Source organism: Elephantulus edwardii, unplaced genomic scaffold (assembly GCF_000299155.1).
Source record: "Elephantulus edwardii isolate Elephantulus edwardi_28Jun2011 unplaced genomic scaffold, EleEdw1.0 scaffold00342, whole genome shotgun sequence".
Classification (NCBI taxonomy): domain Eukaryota; kingdom Metazoa; phylum Chordata; class Mammalia; order Macroscelidea; family Macroscelididae; genus Elephantulus; species Elephantulus edwardii.
Genome location: NW_006400092.1, coordinates 1070360 through 1088059, shown reverse-complemented (window position 1 = coordinate 1088059; position 17700 = coordinate 1070360). Strand labels below are relative to the sequence as shown.

Below are 17700 nucleotides of genomic sequence, written 5' to 3'. Positions count from 1 at the left end.
AACAAATATAGATCTCTTCCAGTCAGTAGCCTGCATTTATGCTTCTTATAAAAGGTATTTGCAATGAATAAATCATTGAATGTGCAGAATTCTGTCATTCTATCTCCAGCCTCGAGCTACTGATCCTTCTTCCCTGTTCCCAACTTTTGTGTTCCAGTTGCCCATTATGATCAATACATCTTGATTGCATGTTTGATCAACTTCTGACTGCAAAAGTTGGTAGAAATCTTCTATTTCCTCCTCTTTGGCTCTAGTCGTTGGTGCATATATTTGAATTATAGTGGTATTCACTTCCTTGTATGTGTATGGCTATTATCCTGTCACTCACCCCATTGTTTTTCAGGATGTATCTAGAAATGACTTTTTAAATTATGAAACCAACCCCACTCTTCCTCACCTTTTCTTCCCCGGGACAGTAAATCATATAATCATCTCATTCAAAATGCCCCATGCCAAGCCATCTCATTTTGCCAATACCTAGTATGCCAATATTTATGTGTCCTATTTCTTTCTTAACAATGTCCAATTTTCCTACTTTCATGCTTCTCAAGTTCCACGTTCCAATCACTAGTGTCTGCTTACAGCTGTTCCTTCTTCTCTATATTTCTGTTTCTAATATCTCAGTCTCAATTGCCATGTCTGCTAGTCCAAGCGATAGTCTAAGTGTGTTCTACTGTTCATAGGGTTTTTGAAGGCCTGTCTTTTCGGAAGTGGATGGCCTATCCTTCTTTCTTTCAAGCCACGGGTGGCAATACGTAAGGATACTTTGGGTAGAATGTTAAATGATCCAGGAAGTATCAAGAGAAGATGAAAGGAATACACAGAGTCACTGTATAAGAAGGAATTGGCTGACACAGAAGAATTTCATGAAATGACATATGAGCAAGAGCCTATGGTGACAAAGGAGGAAGTTAGAGTTGCTCTGAAGGAATTGGCAAAAAATAAGGCTCTAGGAGTTGACGGCATACCAATTGACATATTTCAACAAAGTGACACTGCCCTGGATGTGCTCACTAAGTTGTGCCAAGAAATCTGGAGAACAGCCAGCTGGCCCACTGACTGGAAAAGATCGATATTTGTTCCCATTCCAAAGAAAGGTGAACCAACAGAGTGTGGGAATTATTGAACAATATCATTAGTATCACATGCAAGCAAGATTCTGCTGAAAATTATAAAAAACCGTTTGGAAAAATATGTCAACAGAGAACTGCCAGATGTGCAGGCTGGATTTAGAAGAGGTCATGGTACTAGGGATGTTATAGCTAATGTTAGATGGATCTAGGCAGAAAGCAGAGAATACCAGAAGAATGTCTATCTGTGCTCCATTGACTATGCAAAGGCTTTTGACTGTGTGGATCACAACAAGCTGTGGCTGACTCTGAGAAAAATGGGAATCCCAGAACATTTGATTGTGCTAATGTGAAACCTATACTTGGACCAAGAGGCAGTCATCAGAAAAGAGCAAGGAGACACTACATGGTTCAAAATCAAGAAGGGGGTTCGTTAGGGATATATTCTGTCTCCATACATTTTCAATCTGTATGCAGAACAGATCATCTGAGATGCTGGGCTGTACGAAGAGGAACTTGGCATCAGGATTGGTGGAAGAATCATCAACAACCTGTGTTATGCAGATGACACAATCCTGTTTGCTGAAACTGAGGAGGACCTGAAGTGCTTCCTTTGGAAGATCAAGGACTGCAGCCTCCTATATGAACTGAAGGCCAACATCAAGAAACCAAAGATTATCACCACTGGGCCAATTGGCAGCATTAGTATGGGTGGTGAAGAGATTGAGATAGTGAACAGTTTTAGTTTACTTGGCTCCACAATCAACACTCTTTGGAACAGTAGCCAGGAAATCAAGAGAAGAACTGTATTGGAAAAGTCAGCTGTGAGGGACCTCTCAAGAGTACTGAAGAGCAACAACATCAGATTGGAGAATAAGGTGCACCTGATCCAGGCTATCATCTTCGCAATTGCGTGCTATGCATCAGAGACTTGGACAGTGAATAGGGTTAATAGAAAGAGAATTGATGCCTTTGAGCTGTGGTGCTGGAAGACGAGTGTTGAATATACCATGGACTGCGAGCAGAACAAACAGGTTTTGTCCTGGAGAGGGTGAAGCCAGAATGCTCCTTGGAGTCAAGGATTCTAAAGCTTCGTCTGACATAGTTTGGGCATGCTGCAAGGAGGTACTGGTCCTTAGAGAGGGACCTCATGTTTGGCAGAGTGAAGAGGCGGCAAAGGAGAGGAAGACCTTCGATGAGATGGATCGACTCTGTGACTGGAACAGTGGGAATAAGTGGATTTGAGATGGCTAGGTTGGCACAGGATAGAATAGTATTTAGAGCTGTTGTACATATGGTTGTTATGAGTCACAAGTGACTCGATGACATGTAACAACAACAACAGTGACTCTATAAATAACAGTTCTGAGTCTTGTCCTATCCTGTGCCATCCTTATCATCTCTGACACACTTAAGCCCATTGCTGCAGCAATTGTGTCATTCTGTCTCCTTGAATGTCTTCTCCTCTTTGCAAATCCTCCCTCCACCTTTCCAAGAATAATGTCCCTTATCAAGGAATAGCCTCTCCTAGTATGTAAGTTGAAGCTTTACCATCCTTGCCTCCAAAGAGCACTCTGGTTGCATTTTCTCCAAGACATATCTGTTTCTTCTTTTTGTAGTCTATGGGATATTGAGTACTCTTCTCTAACATCACAAATCAAAGGTATCAACTCTTCTTTAGCCATCCTTATTCATTGCCCAGTTCTCAGGTGCACACCAAGTGATTGAAATGACCATAGCCTGAATCAGGCACACTTCGGCTTTCAAACTGGTATCAGAGCTCCTCAGTAATTTGGAGAAGTCTCTTACTGAGGGCTTGCCCAATGGAATAAATCTGCTGATCTTCCTACTCCTGGCTCCAGTGGTGTTGATTTGGAATCAATGCAAGATGAAAAATTTTATAATTTCAATCTTTCCTCAGTCTATCATCATGTTTCTGATCAGTCTAGTGGTGAGGATATTTTTATTCTTGGTGTTGAGATACAATCCATATTGAAGGCCAAAGTCTTTGATCTTCTGCACCAAGCGCTTCAAGTCCTCCTTATTTTCAGGAAGCAAAGTTGTATCATCTGCATAATGTAGGTTGTTGATGAATATTCCCCCAATCCTGATTCTGCTTCATAAAGTCGAGCTTCTCAAATGATATGCTCAGCAGACTGACTGAATAGATATGGAGAGAGGAAACAACCCTGATTCCCATCTTTTTTGGTTTTAAACCATGCAATATTCTCTTCTGTTTGATAAAAGCTTCTTGATCTAGGTGTATACTTTGTGTGAGCATAATTAGGTATTCTGGGATTCCTGTTCTATTCATTCTTAGCCACAATCTGTTATGATCCACTCAAATATAAACCTTGGAATAGTCAATAAAACACAAAAAGATGTTCTGGTATTGCCTGCTTTCAGCCAGAATCCATCTGACATCAGCAATAATATCAATAGTTCCAGAACTTTTAAATGTGGCTCAAATTTCTGACAGTTCTCTTTCAAAGTACTGTTCTAGCTGTTTTTGATTAATCTTTAGCAATGTTTTGCTTGCATGCTATATTAGTGATATTGTTTGACAATTTCTAAATTCTTTTGGATCACATTTACTCTGAGACTCTTTATTTGTTTCTCTCCTTCATCTCCCCTCCCCTGAGTTGCAGGCAAACCTTCCTTTATAAATGACTTTGATGCAGAAAGAAGAAATATTTCAGCATTATAAGCATGTTATGATGTTCCAATATATAGAATTATAAGTTTCTATTTAAAAGTTATAAGTAAGTACATTCACAGGATGGAATACTACACAGAATGCAGGAGCAATGATTTTGTAAATCATTAGTTAATTTGGGAGGGACTGGAGAACATTATACTAAGTGAACTAACTCCTTCTCCTAAGGACAAATACTGTATAAGAACATTATTGTAGGATATGTATGAGTAACCAAGATGGGGAGGGTAGACTGAGGGGTAAGGATGGGGGGGGTGAGGAAGTCAATCATAGGGTTGCACAATTTGATGGGTGGAAAGAGGGGTGGGTAAAAGGAATGGGAAAGATCTGATGAGAAAAACAATGTATATGAGCTTTGTAAGTGAACTAGTTATAAAATAAAAAAACCTATTTAAATAAAACAATAACGTTATGAGTAAGTAGCATAAGTTCCTGATATATGGAAACATTTTTCAAACTTTCTAAGACTATCAAAGCACACAGGACTACAACAATGTGCTCATTTGTGAGGATGGTACAAGATCCAATAGTGTGTCATTCTGTTGGACACAGGATGGTTTGGAATGAGACTGACTTGATGGCATCTAACAATAACAATCCAAAAGAACAAGTAAAAAATCAATAACATTTAGGTCTCCTACAGTACATCAATACTAAGATGTAGCCGTTTAAATATCTTTGCTCTTTTCATATTTTTTGAGTTATCTATACCATACCAAAAAATGTTGTAGAGGAATTTTGACAGAACTTCTTGCCCATATTTTTTACTTTCTTTTTTTTGTGTGTACACCCTTTCCAATTTTTTTTCACTAGTTTATTTTCAAAATTCTAATACAAAATAAAACAAATTATTTCAATTTCCCTCACCTCCCCACCCATCAAATTGTACAACCCAATGATTAATCCCTTCCCCCCCTATATATCCACATCCCTCTGCTTCCAGCCTTTCTCCCCCTCCCCCCCTCCGCCGCCCCCGGATCTTTATAATAATTCTACAATAACAGTCTTATCCAATATTTGTCTTCTTGGGACTGAGTTAGTTCACTCAGCTTAATGCTCTCCAGTCCCTCCCAAGTTAGTTAAAAATTTACAAAGTTATTGCTCCTGTGTGCTACCTAGTATTCATTGTGTGAATGATAATCAATTTGTAAGAAAGGTTCTAAGACCTATTTAAGAAATAGATGTTGTTATGTGGCCTCAAATTGCTTGCGACTCATAGTGAGCCTACGTACAACAGCCCTAACCTCTGCTCTGTCCTATGCCAATCTCATTGTCTCTGATACACTCATCCCGATTATCCCAGTTGCCGATTTAATCCACCTCCTAGATGGACTTCCCCTCCTGTGCTGTCCCTCCACCCTCCCAAGCATGATATACTTTTTCAAGGACTGGTTACAACATGACCAAAGTATGTCAGACGAAGCCTCAGAATCCTTGCCTCCAAGGAGCAGCCTGGTTTAACCCGCTCTAGGATGAATCTGTTTGTTTTCTTAGCAGTCCATGGTACCCTCAATACTCTTCTCCAACACCAAAGCTCAAAGACATCTATTCTTCTTCTATCCTCCTTAGTCATTGTCCAGCTCTCTAATGTGTAACAAGTGATTGCAAAGACCATGGCCTGTATCAGATGCACCTTAGTCTCCAGAGAGACACTGTTGCTCTTCAGTACTTTAGAGAGGTCCCTAACAGCAGACTTTCCCATCGCAATAAGTTTTTTCATTTCCTGGCTGCTAGTGCAAAGAGTGTTGATGTGGATCCAAGCAAACTAAAGCTGTGAACAATCTCAATCTCTTCACCATCCATCCTGATGCTGCCAATTGGTCCAGTGGTGAGAATCTTTGTCTTCTTGACATTGAGCCTCAACCCATATTGGAGGTTTCATTTGTTGACCCTCTGCAGCAAGCGCTTCAGGTCCTCCTCAGTTTCAGCAAGCAGGGTTGTGTCATCTGCATAACGCAGATTGCTCATAAATCTTCCACCAATTCTGATGCAGCATTTCTCCTCATAGATCCCAGCCTCCCGAATGATCTGTTCTGCATACAGGCTGAAAAGGTATGGAGACAGGACAAATCCCTGGTGAACGCCCTTCCCAATTTTGAACCATGCAGTGTTTCCTTGCTCTGTTCAGACGACTGCTTCTTGGTTCAAGTATAGGTTTTGCATTAGCATGATCAAGTGTTCTGGGATTCCCTTTCTTCTCAGAGTCAGCCACAGTTTGTTATGGTCCACACAGTCAAATGCCTTTGCATAATCTATGAAGCACAGATAGACGTTCCTCTGGTACTCCCTGCTTTCAGCCAATATCCATCTAACATATTCTACAATATCCCTATTACCATGACCCCTTCTAAACCCAGCCTGGACTTCTGGCAGTGCTTTGCTGATGTGCTTTTCCAGTCGTGTTTGGATAATCTTCAGCAGAATCTTGCTTGCATGTGAAATCAATGATACTGTTCTATAATTTCCACACTCTGTTGGGTCACCTTTCTTTGGAATGGGAACAAATATGGATCTCTTCCAGTCAGTTGGCCAAGGGGTTGTTCTCCAGATTTCTTGACACAGCTTAGCGAGCACATACAGGGCAGCATCTGTTAGCTGATATATGTCAACTGGTTTACCATCTATTCCTGGGGCCTTATTTTTTGCTATTTACTTCAAAGCAGCTTGAACTTCTTCTTTCATCAACGTAGGCTCTTGATCATATGTTATTTCATTGAATTCTTCTGTGTCTGCCAATTCCTTTTGATACAATGACTCAGTATATTCTTTCCCTCTTCTCTTAATACACTTTATGATTATTCAGTGGTTGTAAACTCACATTTTCTTCAACTGTGATATTGTGATGCTTTTTTCCCCAGAAGAGACAGTTTAATTATGTAAATAGACCATTTATTTGTTCATTTATAATCCTGAGCATGGTTGGATCTCACTTACCTGTCTCATAATAATCATAAGCTTTGACCGTAGCTGGTTTTAAATTCTCTACTTCAACATCTTGTTCCACTAGGAAGGAGAAACTCAAGGTTTGATTGGTTAGCTAAAAAGACAGGAAAACAGAATTAAAATCAAAGGTTAAGAAAGTTAACCTCTCATATTAAGATATTACCAATCCCTGATATCCAACTAAAACTTATAGAAGAAATTGATGATTTTGAAATTTACATGACACATTCCAGTGCCAGATAAAATGAGAACAAAAAAGACAGTTGTACAAACAGTCAAATATAATAAACTGTGTTTTCTTGATCAATGTAGACCTTATTCTGTGTTCATTTTCTCCTCCCTAACTTATATTCATGGATGACTTTATTTGATAATTGGATAGAACTTCTAGAGTCTTCAGTTGTCTTTTTGGGCCTAGTACAATGGGATGGAGCTTCTTACCTCTTCAAAGTAAATTAAGACATGGTTGGTGCTCACTTCAGTCCTTGGAATCTGTGGTCTTTCTTGGAGCTGTTGACCAAAAGTACAAATCAGAAATGTGGAATGAGAAAATTTTCAGCAAAGAGTAGTTTTAAGTATTTATCATGTAAATTGCTTCTCAGAGCATTCAAACTGTTAATATTTGTTTCTTTAGGAATAAGAGTAATGATGAAAGTGATATTTTCTGAACTTTCACTGTGTTCCAGTCACACTCTATTAATTGCCTTTATATGTGTGAATGATATAAATTTTATATGTGTAAATTATATGAATTTCAGATCAACACTATTAATGTTCAGATCAATACTATAATTATCTTCTTTTTCAGTTAAGAAAATGAGTTCAAGGAGATTAATTAGTGCACAGTTTAGCTATTCTGTGAAACCATTTAGAATTATATTTTAAGGAGGAGTTCGAGTTAGGAAAAATAATAATAATATATACTTGTTATTTCCTAGAAATGTAATTTACATTTTATTTTAAACTCTTTATATCACATTTTAATATCAATTATCTTATTTTTTAAAAAAAATTTATTTTATTAATTTTAAATAACTTTTATGGAGATTTTGGGTTTCCATTCATCCATTGTTGCATTTTTCTACCTGCCCATCCCTCTCCCTCAGTTTGTTCTTCTCTTTGAAAAGTAAAAGAAAAGTTATTTTCTTGGTACACAATAATCCCCCACCCAACCCCCAAGTACAGTCCACTATGCAATATTCATTCTGGATTCTTGTTATAACCATAATACACAATCATATATCGATTTTAAACTGTTCTCTCCCTCATCTGTTTCAATGCAGTATACATAATTTATCCAATTTTTTTCAGGCTCACCCCGACCCTGATGGCAGACCCATTTTACAACAGTGGCACTATGCAGTATTTGCCTTTTTGTGACTGAGATATTTCACTCAGCATAATGTTCTCCAGGGTCACCCCTTTTGAACAATATTCTATGAGTTTCTTGGTTTTCAATGCAGCATATTATTCCATTGTGTGAATATACCAGAGCTTCTCTATCCTTTCATTTGTGATGGGCACATAAGTTTTTTTGAACTCTTTGGTATTGTGAATAATGCCACAATAAGCATGGATGTGCATATATCTGCCTGTGTTACATTTATAATTTCTTTAGGGTATATTCCCAGTAGAAGAATTGCTGGTGCAAATGGTATTTCGATTTGTAACTTTTTGAGAAAGTGCCATACTGCCTTCCATAGTGGTTGCACCATTTTACACTGCCACCAACAGTGAATAAGGGTTCCAGTTTCTGGACAAACTCACCAGCATTTATTGTTCACTGTTCTGTTAAAATTTGCTATTCTTAATGGAATGAGATGATATCTCATAGTTTTTTTGATTTGCATCTCTCTTAGAGCTAGGGATTTTGAACATCTCTTCATGTGCTTGTTGACCATCTGAATGTCTTCTTTGGTGAAGTGTCTGTTCATATCCTGTGCCCGTTTTCAACTGTATTGTTTACCTTTATCTTGTTGGGGTGTATCAATTATTTTTTAAATATCAATCTACTTTTGTTTAAATAAGTTAGTATTTGAATAGTTAGTGTTTGTGCTACCCTAGAACTCCATGCCATTATATACATTATTAAAGTGATAGAAAACACAAGTTTAAGAAACATATTTGTCTGAAAATGGGAAGTAAATCTCTTAAAAAATACATTGATAAAATAAAATTGTCAGCTAAAATATCAGCATTTGTCATGCCTTTTCTGTTAGGAATTTAGAATTTACCTTTTTCACTGATAGTTTCATAGGTATGAAGCCTGAGACCATCTTCACGTCAACAATGGCCATATTGGAGCTCGGTCGTTCCCCAGTATAACTATGAAGTAAAACAAATAAGCATTAGGCACATTACTACGTACACTGGAATTAATTTAAGACAGCAATCTCACCCATTTTCTTTTATTCCTACTGTTCCCTCTACCTAATTACCACTCAATTTCTGTGTCTATCTACTTCCATTATTATTATCTAGAAAGAAAAAACAAAAAAAGACAAAACCCGTTCACTATATTTACTCATTCTCTGGAAGCAAGGCAACATTCTAATCTCTGTAAGTCTTTTTCAGTAAGAATGAATTAACTTTCATGTCATAAATACTGCTAAAAATGCAATAAATAATTAAAATAAATACTGTTGATGTTCTATAGTCATTACATATGACTCTGGATTGTGGAGTTGCCCATACAAGAAAAGAAAATAAAAGATCTGGTATCAATGAAGGATTTACCTAATGTTGATAAGAATCTGAAATCTCTTGTGAGCTTCTGCTTCATTACAACTCTTGGGCAGAGTATCAACCATCAAAGAGAAGGGAGCTTTCCGATCTTTCTTTGGTAATACGTTGTATCTCAAGGATGTCTAAAATGAATTTAAAGAAACATTCTTTATATTTCCATTGAAAGAGTTTCTCAGTCTCTTCCAGATGACTCACCTGTTCTCTTAGCTGCTATTTTTCTTTCTACTGTTGAAGTAGAAAATTCATTGAGACTTTCTCTCTTATTTCTAGAATTCCTCAAGATCTGAAAAACAATCTCACCTGGAGATACACACATCCTGATCCTGACACCGTTGTGCTGTACTCTCCCGGAATCTCTGGCAGTTGGACCTCCTGAAGCAATAGGCGGTTGGCATTGTCTACCTGGAATTCTTTGGTGAATGCCCCTGATGACTTGACAGTGACAGTTGTTGTTTTCTCACTTTTAGTGAAAATCTGTGCTTCATATTTGGCAAGGGCTTGGAGAGCTACCACTGTATCCTGTAAAAAATTGAGTGTAAAAATCACGGGCAAGTAAGATAAATGTTAATAGATGTAAAGTATATTACCACTACTATCTCTCATATATTGTTTTTATGTCTAGTCAAGTCAAAACCCTCCAGTGGGTTTCAGAGGCAGTCAATCACACAGGAGGAGACTGCCCACTTTTCTCCCACAGATCAGTTTGTTGATTTAAGCCATATGTGTTTTATGTTCTCAGCACTACTCCTTTGACCACCAGAGTTCCTCTCTCATATAGTCAAAATCATATTCCTTAAATGGAATTTTGATTCCTTTCCGATCAACTCATTAATCAAGTGTAAAAATTTTTTCATATTCAGATATCTTATACATGTGAATATTAGACTCAAGAATCTAACACAACAAGAGGTTATTTCAATAATTAATAAACTTATGCAATAATATTTTGGTAAGGATACTATAAAAGGAGATTAAAATATGTGATAAAATATTAAGAAACTACCACAAAAAATGAGAAATTAGATTATTTCAGAATAGTGGGAAGGGTTTGTAGAGGCAAAATAGATATGAAGGGAAAATCAGGATGAGGAATGTTTGAAATTAAGTCATGGAGGACGACACCATCCCAATCTAGCCTGGCTACCCTAGATTTTTTGAGACCAGTGAAAACTCCGTAAGAGGCTGGATGCCCTAGTTTTCAATGGCACCTAGAACAGAAGAAGTGCTGGCTCTGGCCCAGATTCTATTTTGAGGTCTTAGTAATTTCTCAGACAAGATGAAACTTTGACTTGACTGGCCACTCCAACTCCACCTCTTGCTGGATTGTCAGACACATTCTCAGGCCAGACACATGGTCAGGTCCCCAGTCTATTCTTCAGGATGACTCCTTTTACTATTTCTCTTTGTAAAATTGTTGTTCCTTAGTGTAGCATAGTATTCTGTTGGGTGGATGGACCACAATTTCTCAATCCACTCACTTGTTGATAGAAATTTAGGTCATTTCTATTTTCTTGCTATTGTGAATAATGCTCAATGAGCATAGATATGCATATTTCCATTCATGTCTCAGTTCTGATTTCCTTGGCATATATTACAAGCAGTAGAAAAGCTGAGTCATATAATATTTCCATGGCCAGTCTTTTGAGGAAATGCTAAACTGCTTTCTACAGAGTTTGCACCATTTTACACTCCCACTAACATTGCGTTAGAGTTCCAATTTCTTCACATCCTCTCCAACATCTATTGTTTGTTGTCCTGTTAAATTTTGCTACTGTAACTGGGGTGAGAGGTATGGTAGATCATTATTGTTTTAATTTGCATATCACTGATAGCTAGTAATATTGAACAAGTGATTTTTATATGTTGATTTTACATTCCTTCACTCTACTAACTTGGTCTACTAGGTTTAACAGGTTGTTGGTTTTTGTTCTGTTAACTTGGTTTACTAGGTCTAACAGGTTTGAGTTTGGGTGTTTTTTTCTTTGTTTTTTTGAGTCTTTGGAGTTTTCTGTGTATTTTATCATGTCATCTGCATATAGTGAAAGTTTTCACCACCTCTTTACCAATTTAGACACCATTTATTTATTTCTTTCTTTTGACTTATTGGCCTGGTTAGAATGTCCAATTCAATATTTAATAGAAATTATGATAGTGAGGATGCTTACATGTCCCTGTTCACAGTGGGATGTCATTTGTCTCTCTCCAATGGTAATATTGGCTTTTGGTTTTGTGTATATCCTTATCACTATGTAAAGGGGATTCTTCTCTATTTCTGTTTTTCAGAATGTTTTAATTAGGAAGGAGTGTTGGATTTTGTTGAAGGCTTTTTGCTGTGCATCAGAGAGCTGGGCACTGACTAGGGATGATAGAAGGAGAATTGGTGCCTTTGAGCTGTGGTGTTGAGGTAGAGTATTGAATATACCATGGACTGATAAGAAAACGAACAGGTTTGTCCTGGAAAGGGTGAAGCCAGGCTGCTCCTTGGAGGCAAGGATTCTGAAGCTTTGTCTGACATACTTTGGACTTGTTGCAAGGAGGGAACAGTCCTTGGAGAGAGATTTGGTAGGGTCGTGTTTGGGAGGGTGGAGGGACAGCGCAGGAAAGGAAGACCCTCGATGAGATGGATTGATTCAGTGTTTGGGATAATTAGGGTAGGTGTGTCAGAGACAGTGAGATTGGCACAGGATAAGGCAGGGTTTAGGGCTGTTGCACATAAGGTCCCTATGAGTCCCAGGCAACTCGACGGCACATAAAAACAACAACATTGCAAGAATTATGCCTGAATATTGCACTGAAGTGCAGAGAAGCCAAAGCACAAGGAAGAATTCAAGATACTAAAGAGCCGAACAGAAGGTTTCAAAAGGCAGTGAGGGATGACAAAGTAAAATATTACAATGAAATGTGCAAGAAGTTGGAGTCAGAAAACCAAAAGGGTCGAACTCGTTCAGCATTTCATAAGTTCAAGGAACTGAAGAACAAATTCAAACCTTGAGTTTCTATAATCAAGGATGCTTTAGGCAGAATATTAAATGATCCAGGAGGTATCAAAAGAAGATGGAAAGAATATACTGAGTCATTGTATAGAAAGGAATTGGAAGACACAGAAGAATTTAATGAAATTAAAAGACGTATTGCCATGGGAAAAGTCTGCAGTTAGGGACCTCTCTAAAGTACTCAAGAGCAAAGGTGTCTCTGGAGAAAAAGATGCATCTGGTACGGGCCATGGTCTTTGCAATCACTTGTTATGCATCAGAGAGCTGGACCAAGGAGGATAGAAGAAGAATTGATGCTTTTGAGCTTTGGTGTTGGAGAAGAGTGCTGAAGGTGCCATGGACTTCTACGAGAACAAACAGATACATCCTGGAGAGGGTTAAGCTGGGCTACTCCCTGGAGGCAAGGATTCTGAGGCTTGGTCTGACATACTTTGGTCATGTTGAAAGGAGACACCAGTCCTTGGAGAGGGCCGTCATGCTTGGGAGGGTGAAGGGCAGGCACAGGAGTCTGGGAGATGGATCGATTCGGTGACTGGGGCAATCCAGATGAGTGTGTCGGTGGCAATGAGATTGGCACAGGACAGAGCAGAGTTTAGAGCTGTTGTACATAGGGTTACTATGAGTTGCAAGCGACTCGACGGCACATAACAACAACAATGTCAAGAGTGTTGATTGTGGAACCAAGCAAAGTGAAAATGTTAGCAATCTCAACCTCTTTTTCATCTATCATGGTGCTGTCAGTTGGTCCAATGATAAGAATCTTTGTCGTCTTGATGTTAAGTTTCAGTCCATATCGGAGACTGTAGTCCTTGAACTTTTGCAGCATTCTTGATATTCTGCATTTTATTTCCATGCTTTTGTGTTGTTTTCATTACTGTGTTGTTTTCTCTCTTTCTGTTGTTGTTATTATGTGACATTGAGTCTCTTGCGACTCATTGCGACCCTATGTACAAGAGCTCTAAACCCTGCTCTTATCCTGTGCCAACTTCACCGTCACTGACACATTACTCCCACAACTCCAATCACAGAACTGATCCATCTCATTGAGGATCTTCCTTCTCTTCTGTGCTGTCCCTCCACTCTCCCAAACATGATGTCCCTCTCCAAGGACTGGTTCCTCCTTGCAACATGACCAAGCTATGTAAGACAAAGCTTCAGAATCCATGACTCCAAGTAACAGCCTGGCTTCACCCTCTCCAGGACAAATCTGTTTGTTCTCCTATCAGTCCATGGTATATTCAACACTCTTCTCCAGGTCACAGCTCAAAGATATCACTTCTCTTTCTATCATCCCTCGTCATTATCCAACTTTCCAATGCATAGCACGCAATTGTGATGGTTATAGCCTGGTTCAGGCGCACCTTACTCTCTAGCCTGACATCATTGCTCTTCAGTACTCTGGAGAGGTGCCTGACAGCTGACTTTCCCAATGCAATTAATCTCTTAATTTCCTGGCTGCTAATACCAAGATTGTTGACTACGAAGCCAAGAAAACTAAAAATGTTAAAAATCCCAATCTCTTGACCCTCCACAATGATGCTGCCAATTGGTCCCGTGGTGAGAATCTTTGTTTTCTTGATATTGAGCTTCAATAGTATTGAATTCTGCAGTCCTTGGCCCTCTGCAGCAAGCGCTTCAAGTCCTCCTCAGTTTCAGCATACAGCTTTGTGTCCTCTGCATAACACAGGTTGTTGATCAATCTTCTACCAATCCTGATGCCACATTCCTCCTCGTACAGCCCAGTGTCTCAGATGATCTGTTCTGCGCACAAATTGAAAAGCTATGGAGAAAGAGTATATCCCTGGCAGACCCCCTTCTTGATTTTGAATCATGTAGTGTCTCCTTGCTCTGTTCTGACTATTGCCTCTTGGTCCAAGTATATGTTTCTCACAAGCTCAATCTAATGTTCTGGGATTCCCATTCTTCTCAGAGTCAGACATACCTTGTTGTGATCTACACAGTCAAAACTCTTTGCATAGTCAATCAAGCACAGATAGACATTCCTCTGGTACCCTGCTTTCTACCAAGGTCCATCTAATGTTCGCTATAATATCTCTAGTACCATGACCTCTTTTAAATCCAGCCTGCACACCTGGCAGCTCTTGTCATTTTTGGATAATATTTAGCAGAATCTTGCTTGCATGTGATATTAATGATATTGTTCGCTAATTTCTGCACTTTGTCAGACCACCTTTCTTTGGAATGGGAACCAATACCAATCTCTTCTAGTAGTTGGGCAACTGGCTGTCCTCCAGATTTCATGGCACAACTTAGTGAGCACATTCTTGGCAGTGTCTGTTTGTTGAAATATTTCATTAGTATGCTGTTAACTCCTAGAGCCACGTTGGGTTTTTTTTTTTCTTTCCCAATTCTTTCAGAATAATTTAAACGCCCTCTTTCATCACCACAGACTCTTGCTCATATGTTATTTCATTAAATTCTAAGTCAACCTACTCCTTCTGATACAGTGACACTGTGTACTCCTTCCACTTTCTTTTAATGCTTCTTGGATCATTTAACATTCTGCCCAAAACATCCTTATGTATTGCTACTCGTGGCTTAAATTTGTGTTTCTACTCCTTCAGCTTAAGAAATACTGAGTGAGTTCAGACCTTTTGATTTTCTGATTCCAGCTCTCTGCACATTTTATTGCAGTATCTTGCTTTGTCTTCCTGAACTGCCCTTTGAGATTTTTCCGTTCAGCTCTTTGATTTCTTCTTTTAGCTTTGGCTTCTTGGCATTTATTTATGGTTGCAACTCTTTTCCAACATTTGCAACTTCTTCAGTACCAATTCTTGGAAATCACATGTAGACGTATTTCTTCTGCTTTCCTATTTCTGAGGTATTAACTAGGTCCTCACTCTTGTCTGCTTCCCCCCACCCCCAACTCTGTATTTTTATTGGTATGCATATAATTATTCATATACATTCTGTTTCATTCATGGACATAGTGGTTTTGTATGTGTGTGTTACACAGTTTTTTCTTTATGTTTCATACAATCCCATACATTGTGTTTCATAAAATTAAATACCATTGGATTATGTCTGCCATTACTCCATCTCTTCAGGTTCCTGCTGGACCTTTCTCATGTCCTTTACCCCCTCCCTCTACCCACCAAATTTTGTGATTTCCCCCTTATCCATCTGTTCTGCATTTTTTAGGAGATGATTTGCTTTGTTTTTTCATGTTTGACCTTGCCTGCTGCTTCCTTGACATTATGTGAAGGGGGAGGGGGGCTGGTGGAACCATTTCTTCACTGCAAAGAAAGGATATGGAAAGTCCCAAGAATGTTACCCAAGACACTTTTCCCCCCAAGTGTCAGAGGTCAATGCTTATGGTCTTATGGTATACTTGTGTCTTCTCTTGAGACTGAATGAGAAGGGCCCATGTTACCCTTAGAAGGCAGAACAGCTGAAGGGAGCTGAGCACATCCCAGAAAAGCTGACCATCACAGGAATGTATTCTTTCCTATCCAAATCTAGGTGTAAGGTGCTCATTTTGTACCTGTGTCTTCTCCCGAGACTGGGTGTACACTGCTTGAAGTCCTCTCTGGTCCTGGGCCTGGCAGGAAGGCTTGCCTTAGTTGGTGAGCTCACTGCTCAAGAGGAGAAGAGGGCTGCTTGCTTATTTTTTATTTTATTCTTTTATGTTTTGCTTTTTCCTTAAATGTCTCCCCTTTTTCTGTTTTAACTTTCCCTTGCTTATCTTTTCTCTGTCCCTGAGTATTCTCTTTAATTTTACCTTTCAATTCTTATGCTCCTCCCTTTTGTATGTCTCTTGAGTGTTTTGCTTTTTTAAAAATTTTCTTTGAATGTCCTTTGTTGCTTTTTGTTGTTTTTGTTTGTTTCCTCTTTTTACTTGACAATAGGTAGCAACAGTATCCAGTCTCATATACACCTCCTGAAGCTTTGATCACTTTGCAAGGGTTAAAAGCAGCTTTTCATCTTCCTCATAAATGAAAGACTAGAATGCAAACCAGACAAGTCTGCTTTCAAGTGCTTTACACAAACAAAACATAGAACTGCACATATACCACTATCTTTGATCACATCCAGCGGGAAGAAAGGAGGAAAATCAATAAGAATTACTGAGCTAGAAAGTTGTGTAAGATGTACACATTACAATCATATAACAAAAGAAAACAGCACAAAGGTAATGCCACTCCAATATCTGGAAGGCAACCAAATAAACCACTCCAAAGAACAAGGCAATAGGGCACAAAAAAGCTACCAGACTATAGACCAGAGAATCTTTTAGAGAAAGAAATGCTATGGGAAATTTCTGAGAAGGAATTCAAAGGAGTAATTGTTCAGTACACTTAATAGCTCGAGAAATGGTGTAAAAAGAGCAGAGTAATTAAAAGAAACTGAAAAAACAAACACAACCAGCAAAACCAAACAAGACCAAATACATAAAAGTGGTTGGAAAATTAAAAGCCATGGAAAAACAATAAATTGCAATTCAGACTGTTAAGCCTATAATTTCAGAACTAGATAACACATTGGAAGGACAATAGAGTAGAACTGAAGTAATAGAACACAGAATCAGTGAGATGGGGGATAAATAATTTAATACGAATTTGTTAGAAGACCCAAAATGAAGGAAGGAAAAGTAAGAAAGCATAAGAGTTATGTAAGACAATATCAACAAGGATTATGTCTATGTGAGAGGAATTACATAAAAGACAGGGCGAGTGCGGAAGCATAGAGAAAACCATTGGGTATTTGCTGAAGAAAATATCCCCAATATTATGAGAAAGGGGACAATGCAATGAAGAAATAGAGAAAACCTCAAACAGAATAGACTACAAAAAAACCCACCAAGACATAGCAGAATCAAATTGTTCAAAATACGAGGCAAAGGAAAACTACTGAGAGCTGCTTACAGAAAATGAAAGGTTATCTATAAAGGAGAACCAATAATTTTAAGCTCCCATTTCCCAACAGAAACCACGCAGGCAAGAAGACAATTAAATGACATATATAAAATTCCAAGATAAAAAAAAATTCCAGAATAACAATATCTGAACAGATGTATTGCATAGATATTTACACACACACACACACACAGAGAGAGAGAGAGAGAGAACTCGGGTGATATGGTCCATAACGAGTTATACTACAAATCCCAAGGTGGCCCTTTTCTGACAGTTCAAATCACCAGCATCTTCCTGGTAGGAAGACAGGTAATCTCTTACGGGATTCATAGTCCCTGTAAACCTGCTGGAGGGTC

At 38.6% G+C, this 17700-nt stretch overlaps 1 protein-coding gene across 1 annotated transcript in view; it reads right to left on the bottom strand.

Annotated features, from left to right (window-relative positions):
* The window catches only part of LOC102854533 (alpha-2-macroglobulin-like), a 158855-nt gene that overhangs the window by 56653 nt on the left and 84502 nt on the right, over positions 1-17700 (bottom strand). Inside the window, exons 29-33 of the mRNA XM_006901759.1 lie at positions 9775-9993; positions 9466-9596; positions 8964-9054; positions 7171-7239; positions 6721-6823 (exon numbers count right to left, since the gene is read on the bottom strand). Of these exons, the coding sequence (XP_006901821.1) occupies positions 6721-6823; positions 7171-7239; positions 8964-9054; positions 9466-9596; positions 9775-9993 (613 nt within the window). The remainder of the gene's footprint in view (positions 1-6720; positions 6824-7170; positions 7240-8963; positions 9055-9465; positions 9597-9774; positions 9994-17700) is intronic.